Source organism: Scylla paramamosain, chromosome 30 (genome assembly GCF_035594125.1).
Source record: "Scylla paramamosain isolate STU-SP2022 chromosome 30, ASM3559412v1, whole genome shotgun sequence".
NCBI classification, from domain to species: domain Eukaryota; kingdom Metazoa; phylum Arthropoda; class Malacostraca; order Decapoda; family Portunidae; genus Scylla; species Scylla paramamosain.
Window position 1 is genome coordinate 9,449,115 of NC_087180.1, and position 15,000 is coordinate 9,464,114.

A 15,000-nucleotide genomic window follows, 5' to 3' on the forward strand; every position below is an offset into this window, starting at 1 on the left:
GCGCTAGTCAGATATGTGAGGGAAGAGGGGAGGTGAGGGGAGAAGTGAGAGTAGAGTGAGGCGAGGGGAGAGGAGGGAGAGGAAAGAGAGCTATCTAGACTCCCATCAGTATAAAGTTGATGGTTGGTTAACTCACTAGCCACTCTCTAATTAAAATTAAATATGCATTAGTGACGTTTGTTGATGTGGGTGAGGTGGCGTGGAACGGGAGAGGAAAGTTTACTAAAGCCCACTCACTCCCTCACATCTCTTCATCTTTATTGCTTTGCTTTCCTCCTTCCCTCCCTTTCCTCACTGAATCTCCCTTCTCTCTCTCTCTCTTCCTCCTCCTCCTGTGTGTGTGTGTGTGTGTGTGTGTGTGTGTGTGTGTGTGTGTGTGTGTGTGTGTGTGTGTGTGTGTGTGTGTGTGTGTGCTTTTCATTGTTCCCTTTCTTCCTGACCTTTCACTTTACCTTTCTTTTACTTTCTCTTATTATTGGCCTTTACATTTTTCTCTTCCTTTACAAATCCCTCAATTGTCCATCAAGTCCGTTTTTTTCCACTCATATGTAAGTATTCATTCTTCTCTATTCCTCTATTCCTTTCATCATTATCATCTTTATTTTCCTTATCTCTGCTTTCATTCGTGGTATTCCTCCTATTTCCCTCCTACTATACCGGTTCCCTCCACCTTTCCTCCCACCCTCTCTCCATCCTTGATTCTCTTCCTTTTCTCCTTCCTCTTTTACTGGGTCCCTCCATTCCTCGTGCTCCCCTCAAGTGCCTATCAAGTGTGGGAATCTGACTTGAGGGTTGAGTGCTCTCGAAACACCGGTCCAGTCATTAGAGGGAAGCCCAGTCCTCTTCACCTCGTTGCCTTATATCTACACCCACTCTGGAAACTCTCTCCTCTCCCTCTTCCCTCACCACCCTTCCAGTCTCTATAGTACACTTCTCCAGCATTAAAGATCAGCTCCTCTTCTCTGCCTTGTCAGCCCAATTACCCAGTCTTCTTATCTATTCAGTTTGAAAATCTAATCTATAAAAACGTTCAGTGGTGTAGTTTTTCAGTCTAATTTTGTTTTTTCTTCGTCATTTAGTCCACTCAGGTAATTTTGTTTATGTTGTGACTCGTAAGTATAGATTTTTCAGCTTTGTAGTTTTCCCTTGGGTGGTGGAAAGTGTCCTCTGTTTTCATTAGAGAAAAGACGTCCTCATTCCAGAAAAATAACCTCTGTATTTCTGAAACTAATACTCCATTTATTTCCTTGCTTATCCTAATGGGCTGAATTTATGCACTAAGTAAAAATTAACATTACATGGTTCTGATAACAAAACGGCTTCTCCAGTACCTTCAGTTCTACTCTGCCTGTTTTACACTTTATTCTTCTTTCTAATCACACTTCCTCAACACACTATCCTTCCTTATAAAACTAAACAAAAATATAAGGAGCCTTAATTTGTATCATTGAGTATATAAAGTTAATCTCCATCTGTATCAAAACAAAATGATCTTTAGGCAACTCAAAAAACAGTCATTTGAACATTGACTTGTCTCATTTTTAGTTTAGCTTTATTCGATTGAGTTTTGCCTTAGATACTGTGGTTACTGCGCCTTGCTACCAATGTTGGTGTGTGTGTGTGTGTGTGTGTGTGTGTGTGTTATCCGCTAATTCCTTCCTCTTGCTGTGTTTGCGTCAACATTCCAATACAGTCATTTGGTTCTGCTCACTGCGGCTGCCATCTTGGTTGTATTTGTCCTTCAGATAACCGGTGTGTTTATCTTGAGACAAAGGAGTGCTCGAGAGAGAGAGAGAGAGAGAGAGAGAGAGAGAGAGAGAGAGAGAGAGAGAGAGAGAGAGAGAGAGAGAGAGAGAGAGAGAGAGACGCACTATGAATCCCATTAACGCACAGAGCAGTCATCGCTCACCGCCCAGAATAGCGACCATTGATTGGCTACACTGGCGAGGAACAGATACGCGAGCGCTTCCCTCGGCCTCGGGGAAGCGGCATTCGGTAGCATTCTTGGCCAATGAAATACCAGTGTGTGAATCCAACTCCATTCACCGGCCCGGACCTCGGTTCTGCGCCCCTCACTCCGCGCACGCCGCCTCCTCCACGGCCCTTCTCTCACCCCAGGACGAAGCCACAGGATAAAGACGTGCGGTGGTGGGGGTTGCTCGGGGATGCGCTGAAGGGTGGCTGTGGTGGAGGGGAGTGATGATGCTGCGGGGTTGAGCGAGGGAGGGTGAATGATGGGTCAGTATTGTGAGGACTGAGCGGTGGGGGGGAAGCTGTGGTGGCGGTGATGATGGTGGTGGTTGTGGTGGCGGTGGTAGAGGGATTGGTGAGCTGAGGTTTGGGTGGTGCTGGTGCGGTGAGCTTGGTGGTAACAGGGATTTCGTTCAAAGGTGTTAATTAGCGTGAAGTTCTGCAGATAAGCTGGTTTTAGTGTGAGTGAAGGCGTGACGTGACTTGCCTGATAGTTATCATTACAAGGCTGGGAGTGAAAAGACTTGACGTGATCTCTCTCGTCACGGAATGAGTGCCGCGGGGAGCGAGGTAAATACATGTAGAAGCAAATGACTTTTGCGTGGTGCACAACACCGGGACAGGCCAGCAACACAGACCCCGATGTCACACAAGTATTTCCTGCTGCGTCTGACTCATTCGGGTCACGAAGCTTTCTTAAACCCAAGGGCTCCGCGCCGCGTCCCGGGTCCGCCACACACAGAAAGGAGCTCAGGGATCCAAATAGACACATCAGTGACGCGGACAGTCCTGGAGGCGCTCGGTGGGTGTCGTCAGGCAAACTTTACTACACGTGCCCCACTAACGCCGAAGTAAGTGGCCGCAGGACACGCCTTGCTGAGGACACAGCAGCTTTTCCTGTATCAAGCAACTGCCGTCACGCGGAGAATCACAAGGCAACACAAAATGCCGGAGAGGATAAAAATATCGAGTGAGTCGTAATAACCGGTGCGCTGGGCCTCGTAGGATTCCGGTGAATGGGATCTTCCGCGCCGACGCCTCTCAAAGGAGGATCGCGGCCGGGCACAGAAAACGCTGTGGCTCCGTAATCCCTGGAATGCCCAGGTAAATTAACTGTTCCAAAGCCACACTGATACTGCCATCAAGTGACCGGGAACAAGGTGTGTGTTGCTGGAGCGACGCGCCCTCCTGCAACACCACCCACACCGAGGCAGGGCAAGGCCAGGGCTATCCACTGTCTGACGTCTCCTTTGGCGTCTTTGGTGGCCGCCGCAAGATGGGGGGGGCTCCTCCCCTTGTCCCCCCTCGCTCCTCCCTCTCCCCACCTCCTCCACTGTCCCTCTCCCCAAGTCGTGACGTCCTCTTCGCCCTCTGGTTGACATGAGGAACTTTCACTTTCGAGACATTTGAAATTGGACAATTATTACCTTTTTTTTTACCTCATCCTCCAATCGCAGCATGTTATTTTCTCTGATTTATTACCTGGAAATTGGGTTCTCGGTGCCGCGCTCTCCCCATCCTTTGGTCAGCGAGGAAAAGCAGCGAGTTACCGGAATGAGAGGAACCACAGACCAGGAGACCCACCTTCCTGCCCTCAATAAGACGATTTACTGCGGCGGGCACGACGGTCAGCTGGGCGCTCTGTGTGGAGAGACGTGGGGCTCCTCAATCGTTTTTCATTTTGTCTTTGAAAAGGTGACGATGGTAAGAAGATTTGAAAATTCCCCGTAATGATTGTCCGGACCTTTTCCTTCTCCGTGTACCTGGACGCCGGCTGCAAAGAAGAAAAATAGACGTCTCGAGGTGAGGCCGTGAATTGGATGGACTTACGAGGGTAATCGCTCTATTTGCTGGTACTTTCCTTGGCTCTCGTCCATGTGAGGGAGGCGGCGCGTCTTTCATTGGTCCACCACCGAGCCTCCAGCACCATGGGTCGCTCTGCTGCCCGACAACACCACGGGGGAAGTAAAAATAAAGTCGTCCGTGGTAACATCTGCGTTGGGACATCCGCCAGAGGGAATATATAGAGACAGCCATCACTGGTGTCACCCCACGCCTTTGTCCGCCATGTTTGTTCAGTGTCACCCTACACACCTGGCGCGAATCCAGCCCGCGGTTTTTGGAGGCGGGAAAAGGATGAGGGAATGATTCGCGCGGGACTCCGGACTGAAAGGCGTTAGTGAGGCGGAGGGACTCGGTGAAAAGGTTGTGTGAAAGAGATGCGGGGAGGCGGCGGCGGTGTCTGTGTGGAGGCGAGGAGCCGTGAGGGATTACCCGACGGGAGGGTAACACAGCGGCTCCGAATCCATGGCCGACTCACTCAGATTCCCGATAACTTCCTGATAAATTCCCGGTAATCAACCTGGAACCAATTAATCCACCGGTCGCCCATTGCCTCACTCGCTGCCTGTGCCTCGGATCACGCTGGCAGGGGGCGGGAGAGGGAGGAAGGACAGGTAGGGCGTGAATATGATCTGGGAAAGCCATGAGAAGCGCTGGGGACACTGCAGGACCCGTCACCCGCCCCGCCGCGATGAGATGCGACGCGGCCAATACCAGGCACGGGTGAGGGAAATAAAGTCTCCAAATTATTCCCGACGTAATCCGCGGGTCCCGCTGCGCAGATTAGTGGTAAACTGGAGTAAGCTCTTCAGAAGGGGGGCGGCTGGCGCGGGGCGAAGGAAGGGGGCCTGGGGAAGGGAAGGGGGCGGATGCCGAGCTCTCTGACACGCGGAAATGGGAACAGCAACAGATGGTGAAGGTGACGCAAAGCAGGGAGGTAAAAAGAGGGGCTAATGAGCGGAAAAGTAGAAGAGCTACCACCGTAGTACCCTGGCATAGTACTCGTATTGTAGGCCGGTGAGGAGACGTGACAGAGACGATAGAGATGAGAACCTACAGAAAAAAATGGAGGAGGAGGAGGAAGAGAAAGCATAGAGATGTAGTGCAATGAAAGGAATGCAAAATAAGAGTAAAAAAAAGTAAAAAAAAAAAATGGACAAAAAAAGTTTAATATTAACAATTAAGATGCAAATATGAACATACTGTTTGTATAAAAAGATAGATTAAGAACTGCAGATAGAAAAAGGAGAAACAAAAATAAAATTGTTGGGTAATGAAGGAAAGAAAATGAGGACTAAAAACAATAAACGTACCGTCATGAGAAACAAAAAAGAGAAAAATGAGGTGAAGGACGGAGCGAGAAACACACCAAACATAAGAAATCGACACCTTTACGTCAGGTCACTACACAGAAAAAAAAATGAAAAAAAGTGTAAAGAGGGAGCGAGGAACGTAAAAAAACATAAGAAACTAAACGAAGCGCATCAAGATAGTACGTAAACTGATGGAAAAAATAGAAAACGAGGATAAGAAAGCAAGTGGAGAGAGAGGCGGAGGAGCGCACGGCAAGCATAGCAACATGGGACACTAAAGGTTAAGTCCACATTGCCACAGATGTTGACAGAGCGAACCCACAACAAAGGGACACGAGTGGGTCTTGTCTTGTCTTGTGCGCGACACCCAAGGTTACTGCTGCCCCAAACACCACCCGCTAACGACCAACGCTGTCCGTCAGGAGCCGCGACAGAGCCTCCGACGGGGCCACAACAAGCAACTCCCGCACCAGCCTCGGAATGACAACACGGCAATTCAGGAGAAGCAAGCACTCAGCACTCCCCTTCACTCCCCTCACCCCCATCACTCTCCCTCACCCGTCTCACCCCTCTCACCTCTCCTTACCCTTGTCGCTCCTGATGCTGTGGCGGCGACCCTGACGTGGCTGCAGGAAGAATACTTAGAGGAGGAAGCAAGGAACACAAAAGGAAGACAAAGGAAAAACAAACAGCGCAGACTTGTACGTACGGGTCTATTTGTGGAGGCTAATGAAAAAAAAAAAGACAGGGAAGATGAAAGAGAATGAAATTACTGTTTTCATTATCGATTCCCTTGCAGACTGTCTATATCAAAATACATACTTATTTTTAGCTTTGATAATGAATTTTGCTCTGTATAGCTATGCTCTAATTAATAAATGTATACGGCAGAGATAATACAACTATGTCATGATTTCCTCCTCCTCCTCCTCCTCCTCCTCCTCCTCCTCCTCCTCTTTCTCTTCCACCTTCTCCCTCATCATCCATAAACTGACGTCTTAATATATTTTTTATCTCAGTTCTATCCCAAGATTGCTTTTTCTTCCACCTTCACTATAACTTTCGTTCCTCTCCACAAATCCTCCCTCTCCACTCCTCAACTCCCCTTCCCTCCCTCCCTCCCTCCCTCCCTCCCTCCCTCCCTCGCTCTCTCCCTTCTCTCTCTCCCTATGGCTGACAAAGAGGAACATGGAACTTTCTCTCAGGGACGCCAGCCACTCTACTGACGGTCACTCTCGCTTTGTCAGGTACTCGTCACACCCTCACGCACTCACTCAGCCAGCACACTCATCCTAACGCACTCACCAACACCCTCAACTAACGCACTTCAGAAACAAGCTCACTCAACACACACACCTGAACCACTGATCCAACACAATCTGACGTATTCATTCAACTCACCCACACCTAACGCACTCAATTAAAAAGCTCACTCAAAACATATCTATCAAACGTGTTAACTCAGCGCACTCTATTCAGGCACTCACCCAATACAGTGATCCAACAGTAATCTAACGCACTCAATCAACGCACTAATTTACAGCAACGCAAAGCTCACACAAGTAAAACACATAACAAAAGTAGCGTAAACACGTCATAGATTACAGTGATGCAGTACAGAAGCAACAATCTCTCTCTCTCTCTCTCTCTCTCTCTCTCTCTCTCTCTCTCTCTCTCTCTCTCTCTCTCTCTCTCTCTCTCTCTCTCTCTCTCTCTCAAGCCAAACACATTTTATCACACAAATATTTCATCATCTCAATCGTTAGTTTCCACATTTTTTCGACCTCCTCCTTCACTTTCTTTTCAATATTCACTTCCACGCAACTCCTCGTCATTTAAATTCGAATAGAAAAAAAAAAAAAGAGGGAAAGAGAGAGAGAGAAAGAGAAACACACAATCAATCATATTCAGGCGGTCATGTTCTACCCTCGTCATCTTTCAACTCAATCGCATCACGAAACTCCTTCAGGTGTTTTCAAAATACTCACAGGTATTGATACTCCGTCCTTTAATGAGAAGCCACAGGTACATGCATACCTGCAGGGAGGGAGGGAGAGAGGGAGGGAGGAAGGGAGGGAAGAGGAGGAAGAGAAGGAAGGAGGGAAGATGTGATAAGAAGGAAAGGTTAAGAGAAACACAAGAAGAGGTCTATAGTGTGCTATATCGAATGAGGAAGAGAGAGAGAAGGAAGAAAGAAGGAACTGGAAAAATCCTACAAACATAAGAAAAGGAAGAGAGAGTAGGAAGAAAGGAGAAGGAACTGGAAAACCCTACAAACATAACAAGAAGAGGAAGAGAAAGTAGGAAGAAAGAAGAAGGAACTGGAAAACCCTACAAAACTGATAACAAGAAGAGGAAGAGAGAGTAGGAAAGGTATGTGAACACCAAACAAGAAATAGGAAAACAATGAAAGGAAGATGGTGAAGTAACGAAAAGTAAAGTGAAAGCAGGAAAGTAACAAGGAAGACAGAAAGATAAGGAAGAAAAGATGGGAAGCTGAAAAAGAAGGGAAGTAAATCTGAAGGAAAAGAAGATGGAAATGAAACAAGAAAGGTACAGAAGTATGTAATAAGGGAAGAGAATATAGGAAGCGACAAAACGGTAAGAGAGGAAGATAAGTAGATAGGAAGGGAGGGAAGGAGAGAGGGAAAGGTTTCAGCTAGTATCGTCTAATGACTTAATGAGTAGGAGCGTGAGGCGGAGAGGAGAGCGTGATAGAGTAAGTAGAGTAAGCGAGACTCATCTACGTCAAAATATGGAATAATTGAAACCCACCAATAACACCCGCAACATAAAATGGAATAGGCGATGAAGGGAAGGATGGAATTTTTCATGCTAACTAACGGTGAAAGTGAATAAGTAGCACTCCCGTAATGATCTGGTGAATAATGGCCGTGGGAATTACAGTGAACGGCGGGAGGAGCGGCAGGTAAAGTGCAGGTGTGAACAGGGTGAGGGAGGACGAGGCGAGCTGGTAAGTGTGGCTACGTGTTAGAGGTAAGGAAGAGGTGGTGAAAGAGGATAACGAGGAAGAGGAAGAGGGGAGGAGGAGGAGGAGGAGGAGGAGGAGGAGGAGGAGGAGGAGGAGGAGGAGGAGGAGGAGGAGGAGGAGGAGGAGGAGGAAATAAAACAAGACAGGGAAGAGCAACTCCACACTCATATCCACAAAGTGCTTTTCCTCGCCTCATGTTTACCGTCCTCACACTGTATCTCATGCTGGAATTTCCTCACAGCTAACGGATGAAGTGATGAAATTACAGAGGCGCCATTGACAAAGACGGGAATAAAAAGAACACACACACACACACACACACACACACACACACACACACACACACACACACACACACACACACACACACACACACACATACACACACACACACACGTGAAAGAACGAAAGGTAATGAAAGAAACACTGAAAACAAGGGCAAGATCATAAAAAAAAAAAAAAAAACGCAATAATAACCTTTCAACGTTTAGAGGAACACCTGAGCCACACCTGGTCAAGGATACGTGCAGGAGGGGCGGAGAGGCTCTGTATACCTGCTCGTGTAAGAGGACGAACCGAACGTGTCCTGAAGAGCGTGGGCGGGTCGGGTGGCGGGCAAGGGTAGCCTCCGTCCCTGCCTCGCGCATGCCCGGGCACACATTAAGACGCAGGAGGGGAAAGGTCCCTCCTCCTTCCACCGGGTTATCTCTTACCCCCGTTTTAGGGAAGGGGAAGGAAGGCTGCGAGGTGGTGCCGGGGAGGGAAGGCATCTGCTGCCCGCCTGGAGGAGAGCAAGGGACGGATATGAGGTATTGGAGTTACTGAATGAACGATGAACACTGAACACGAGACACTGATCCTTCCCGTCGCAGATTGAAAGGTAATATTTACGTTCGTCTTAACTTGGATACGTGACGGATGGAATAAAGGAAAAATCACAAAGCACTTTTCCTTCCATATTATCAGTAACATTCCTCCTTTTTTTACACCATGGAAAATCCTCCACATCCGTCCCTCTTTTTACGTTTTCTATTCTTTACCTTACGTGACTCAGGTTTGAGGAAGCGTAAGAAACGAACCCACAAACCGATCCGCGTTAAACAAAACACAACGTAAGACGCGGGGAGCCTCTTGATCCACCACCACCACCACCGCCACAGGCCCCCTCCCTCCCCGACCTCGCCCCACTCCGCCCCTCACCTCGCCGCGCCGTCTCAGTGCCCCGGGTGGTCTTGGGGAGTGTTATCTAGGACGGGATGGAGAGATAAACCTTCCTCGGAGTCTCGCTAATCCATCCCTCCCTCATAACGCCTCACGCCGCCCCCCCCCCCCCAAACCATTAGGCTTACAAAACTAAGATTACGTGAAGGGATCTGCGCGCCCCTCCTGGTCCTCCATAGTCCTCCTATTCCTCATGTTATCGAAATTCCTCCACGCTGTCCTCCTTTTGTTATCTCCTGAAGTCTCCCCCTTGCCCTCTTTCCCCAGTGAACGAAGGCGTAGCTTTACAACATGGATTTACGGCGACGCCCGCAATGAGGGTGACTCCTGGACATCTGGGTCACGGCAAGGTGTTTCAGGTGGTTGTGGTAGTGGTGGTAGTGGTAAAACTGTGTGTGTGTGTGTGTGTGTGTGTGTGTGTGTGTGTGTGTGTGTGTGTGTGTGTGTGTGTGTGTATACGTGCTTATCTCTGCCTGTTTCCCGTTCATAAGACTTCCTCACGATAATAATGATAAAAAAAAGATTTAAAGTGGAAAAAAAAAGTCACTGAAAATGGATGACGAGGGAAGGAAGGAAGAGCTGTCTGTTTACGATGAATAAAAAAAAAGATAACAAATAAGTAAGTGAAATGGATGATAACGAGAGATGGATTTTTATATCTCACTCCTGATAATGCCAGTGGAATGCGTCGGAGTGACAAGTAAATAACTATGTTGAAATATTGACCAAGTCTAATCATTGTAGCTCCTGACCTTATTCTGCCGTTCATCCCTCCCTGGCAATCCATCACACTGTCTGGCTAGATATGCCCGGCTCACTAACACACTGGTTATCTGTTATCGAGTGCTGGTGACGCTTTGGGTTATCACTCGGATAACACCAGACAGTCATGACCCCCCAGACCTGCCAGGGGCTGTGGGGCGGGTAGAGACGACGAATGAGGAGTAAAGGGGATTTGGGAAAGATTTGTGATCGTAATAAGGGCAGATATACATGCCAACTAACTGCGCATTATGTGTGTGTGTGTGTGCGTCAAGTATATACTGAGAGCCGTTAAATGTGTGGATCTATTTCATAAGATGTGAGACTGCATGACTGTGCTTGTGTGTGTGTGTGTGTGTGTGTGTGTGTGTGTGTGTGTGTGTGTGTGTGTGTGTGTGTGTGTGTGTGTGTGTGTGTGGGCATAAACATACGCCGCTATCGAAACACCTGTGACGGATCAGTAAGTGAGCCGCAGAGTCACCTGCGGGTATCTGAAACTACAGGTGCGATAAGCGAATGACGGAGCGGCAGGTGAGAGGCGAGGTGCGGAGGTGTAAAGATAAAGGAGAGGGCGAGGAGGAGGTGATGATGATAGCAGTTATTGTGTTTCTTCGTACCTCCCCTGCGGTGTCTACTGATCCCGTTTATGACCCCAGACCTAATTATCAGCGTTACGAGTGTATGGGGGAGAAATGACAGTTCTATTGGCGAAGAGAGGGGAGGGTACTAGTGGGATGAAGGCGCGTGTTATCTGGATGGCGGGGGGATAAGGGTGGGTGTACCTACTCTCCTTGCTGTGTGTGAGGAAGTAGTGTCTGGGTTTATGGGGTGATCGATTATGGGTTACGGTCTCTTTAAATATGGAAAGTTACTAAGGTTTTTATATTTTTATTTTTTGTGGTTTTGTGTAGGAAAGTGTTGACTGGAATGGATGGAAAAGAGAAAAGGGGGATGAATATTTTAATATATTAATATTAATCACATATTTCCTAATCTTAATCATCAATTTTTATCGTAAACTGTGACATCGGTGGTGTGTGTGTGTGTGTGTGTGTGTGTGTGTGTGTGTGTGTGTGTGTGTGTGTGTGTGTGTGCGCGCGCGTAAACGTGGAAGCTTCATGGGGCTTTTCTCCTGTAGGTGGTGTCTGCGAGGTCGGGACTCCGCGGGTGGCTGGACGCAGGGGAGATGGGGAACTGGCTGAGGCACATCCGCGTTGCCTCAGCCCCCGTCTATGGCAACCTGAGGCACCTGTTGCTGGCCGGGCAGGTGAGTAAATCGAATTACTACGCCACTGGAATTACAGCGAACCACGTCACTCTCATGGCATTCGTGTTGTAGTGGAATGCATGACTTTTATTCGTAGCCATCTTGATATCGTGTTGCTTCATTTTTTGGTCAGTAGATATATTTTTTTTTACTCTATAGTCAAGTTTTTACGTATTTAGGCAGTTAATATCGGCCTGTTAGCTCAGTTGGTTAGAGCGCCGTGCTAATAACGCGGATGTCGTGGGTTCGATCCCCATACGGGCCATACGGAGGCAAAAGTGCATTTTTTTTATATATGATAAGGTTTGTGGTAAGACTACAAACGCACACTACTCAAAACACATTATTAAGTAAAACCTGACTAACCAACAAACTTGGAAATCGCCATCACCGCCATCAGCACAACGGGAACATCAACAACACGTCAGCGCAACGCAAACAAGACACAAGCAACTTTACAAATAAACAGCAAGAAAGCAACAATAACACAACACAAACACCGACCATTTCTCCAACAAACACAGACACAATACTGACGCAGATATAAACCACGACCCGCCGCCGCCTGGGGTTGGGGGTCGCCTGAGGGAAGCTGTCTGTAACTCTCGTGCCTTTCTCTCCGTCAGATATTCTACGAGACACTGAGGGACGTGCCGCCGATGGAAGAACTACTGCTGGTGCGGAAGGCTATCATCGACTTGGATACTTCGACCATGGGTGAGAGAGAGAGAGTGTGTGTGTGTGTGTGTGTGTGTGTGTGTGTGTGTGTGTGTGTGTGTGTGTGTGTGTGTGTGTGTGTGTGCGTGGTAGTCTCAATGACGTATTTTGCCGCACTTATACTTCATCCTCTTACCACAGCGTAATATATTTTCTTCTCTCCCCTCCGTGCCAGCAGAAGACTCAGTGCGCGTGGGGTCACCCGAGGAACGCTCAGAGAATACAGGGGACGATGACGACGATGAGGACGAGGACGATGACATAGCACGCTTCCGGTGCCTCCAGTGTGACAAAAACTTCGCCAGTTATGATGAGTAAGTTGTCCTCACGCTGCTGCCGATGCGCGTGTTCAGTCAAACATCGGGAGAGTAGTCAAGGGCAGGAGTAGAACCATCCAAGTCAAACTTTCATATTCCCTTGACGTCATTTTATCGTTTTTGACTCAGATTTTGACCCCTAAGAGCAGCTTCATTACCTGCTGGCATATGTGTATTATCACTACATACACATTTTTTGCTCAGAATGACACGTGTTTGCGTCCCATCCATTCCCCTCCTGCAGGATCGACCCTCACCTAGACCTTCCCCGTCCTCCTCCCTCCCGCAGGTTGGACGAACACTTGGTCACAGCGCATGGGTACGCCGCCGGCCAGTACCGCTGCGACTACTGCCCGAGAGCCTTCGCCTGGCGCCCTAACCTCATCCAGCACAAGACTCTTCACGGGGAGTACAAGAGGTACCCGTGTGAGAACTGCCCGAGAGTGTTCACCGACGCCATGGTCCTGCAGAAGCACATCCGTAACCAGCACGCAGGGGCACGCTCGCACGCTTGCCCGGAGTGTGGCAAGACCTTCGCCACCAGCTCTGGCCTGAAGCAGCACACCCATATCCACTCCTCCGTCAAGCCCTTCCAGTGTGAGGTGTGCTTTAAGGCGTACACACAGTTCAGCAATCTGTGTCGCCACAAACGCATGCACGCTGACTGTCGGCTACAGATCAAGTGTACCAAGTGTGGGCAAGCCTTCTCCACGGTCACCTCGCTCGCCAAACACAAGAGATTCTGCGACACGGCGCCCTCCCTCTCCCTGCCCCACGGCACGCCCTCCCTTCAGGACAACAAGCTTTCCCATCAAGGTCTCCACATGGGCAACCTTTCTGCGTCACCGCCAAACCCTTTCATGATGTACCCTCGCCCGCCGCTGCCTCTCCTGCCGCCCTCACTCATGTCTGGCTACCCGATGCTCCCCTCCATCCCCTCCCTCGTCGGGGGTCCCCAGCATCCTCTCCTCACCTCTTCCCTCCTGCTGCCTTTCCAAAACCAAGGCGCCAGGGATCATTCCTACCCAGCACCCAAGGACGAGAAGGAATCCAGCGACTTTGGAAGCCACATGTCTCCAAGACCTGATCCTTCTGAGTCTCCAGCGAGAGAGGCCGCCTGTCTCACCCCGCAGCCTCCGCGCTCTCCTTCTCGCTCCCCGAAGCAGGCCTCGGTGTTCCCGATGAAGGAGTCGCCACGCAGCTCAGAGTCGAGGGAACTGTCAGACGAGCACAGAGACTCCCCGGAATCTCGGCGACGCTCGCCAACGCCTCTCAAGAAGGAAGAGGGGGAGGAAGTGAAGGGCCCGACGGAGAAGAAAGAACAGCCGCTGGACTTGACTCTCCGGCGCAAGGAGGGCGAGCGGGACGAACTCTTCCTCGGCAGGTTTGATATTCTGTCCCACAACAGTGATGCCGCCGAGGAGAGACTCCGCTCCTCCGCGCCGCCCGAGATCATCAAATCAGTACCAGAGCCTCGCCCTCGCCAAGACCACCCCTTCCTGCGCATCAGCGAGTTATTGAAGGACACCACCACCACCTCCGTCGCCCCTGCCCCTCCTCAGCCACCTACTTTACTGGACGCGCCTACCAAGCTACCCTTGGCTTACCCCCGCCCCCTCCACCCCGCGGCGCTCCTCGATGTGTATCGTAACCTGGACCGCAGCTTAGATCGGAGTCCGCTGCTTCCCGGTGGCGGCCTGACAGCGGGGCGCTATCCGCTCCTGCCGCCCTACTTTCCGCCCACGAGCATGGCGGGCTTGGGTCTTGGTCTCAACCGCAATGCAGGACTCGACATGTTGAAGGCGCACATGTCCAGTACGGCGCGGCCCTACGGGGATATCAGCCGCCCGTATGACCTGATGGCATCACACATGCCCCGCGCCAAGGACCGCTACTCGTGTAAGTTCTGCGGGAAGGTATTCCCGCGCTCCGCCAACCTGACGCGCCACCTGCGCACCCACACGGGCGAGCAGCCCTACAAGTGCAAGTACTGTGAGCGCTCGTTCAGCATCTCGTCCAACCTGCAGCGCCACGTGCGGAACATCCACAACAAGGAAAAGCCCTTCAAGTGTCCGCTGTGTGACCGCTGCTTCGGCCAGCAGACAAACCTGGACCGACACCTCAAGAAGCACGAGCTGGAGGGACCCAACCCGCCGGACTCGCCGGAGGCGCCAGACTCCAGCAGCGCTGGGGTCGACACCTCCACTAACTTCTTCAGCGACGAGATCCGGTCCTTCGTGGACAAGGTGACAGACTCCACCACAGACGACATGCTGGGAGACGACGAGCCGATGGACGATGACGACGGCATGAAAGACCCCGTCACTGTCACCACCTCCAGCGACAGCACCAGCGCGGCGGCCGAGACCACGATGAAGCGGCTGCACGTGGAGTAGTGGCGGGCGTGGGGGCGTCTTTATGTGAACAGGAGCATGTACATAGGGGCGTGGGCGTCCCTCACGCCATCACACGGGTTTCTGATGGGAGAATGAGGGAAGCCTGACACTGACATCCAAACGGAACTTCATCCCTGGAGGCGAGGCGCATGAGAGGTGAGTGAGTGTGGGGCGCCACCTGGACCTGCACGCCGCCCTCAAG

At 50.2% G+C, this 15,000-nt stretch overlaps 1 protein-coding gene and 1 non-coding gene across 8 annotated transcripts in view; both read left to right on the forward strand.

Moving 5' to 3' along the window:
- The window catches only part of LOC135116235 (histone-lysine N-methyltransferase PRDM16-like), a 98,761-nt gene that overhangs the window by 83,103 nt on the left and 658 nt on the right, over nucleotides 1–15,000 (forward strand). For 3 of the 7 annotated variants that reach the window (XM_064033591.1, XM_064033597.1, XM_064033596.1), the window contains exons 3-6: nucleotides 11,240–11,368; nucleotides 11,995–12,085; nucleotides 12,261–12,399; nucleotides 12,647–15,000. The exon at nucleotides 12,647–15,000 is cut by the window's right edge and continues 658 nt beyond it. In XM_064033591.1, coding sequence (XP_063889661.1) covers nucleotides 11,240–11,368; nucleotides 11,995–12,085; nucleotides 12,261–12,399; nucleotides 12,647–14,798 — 2,511 coding nt within the window. In that variant the 3' untranslated portion in view covers nucleotides 14,799–15,000. The remainder of the gene's footprint in view (nucleotides 1–11,239; nucleotides 11,369–11,994; nucleotides 12,086–12,260; nucleotides 12,400–12,646) is intronic. The other 4 variants (XM_064033593.1, XM_064033592.1, XM_064033594.1 and 1 more) reach the window with 4 other exon arrangements.
- On the forward strand, nucleotides 11,560–11,633 carry Trnai-aau (transfer RNA isoleucine (anticodon AAU)). Its single transcript has one exon. It is a non-coding gene; the product is annotated as a tRNA-Ile (tRNA).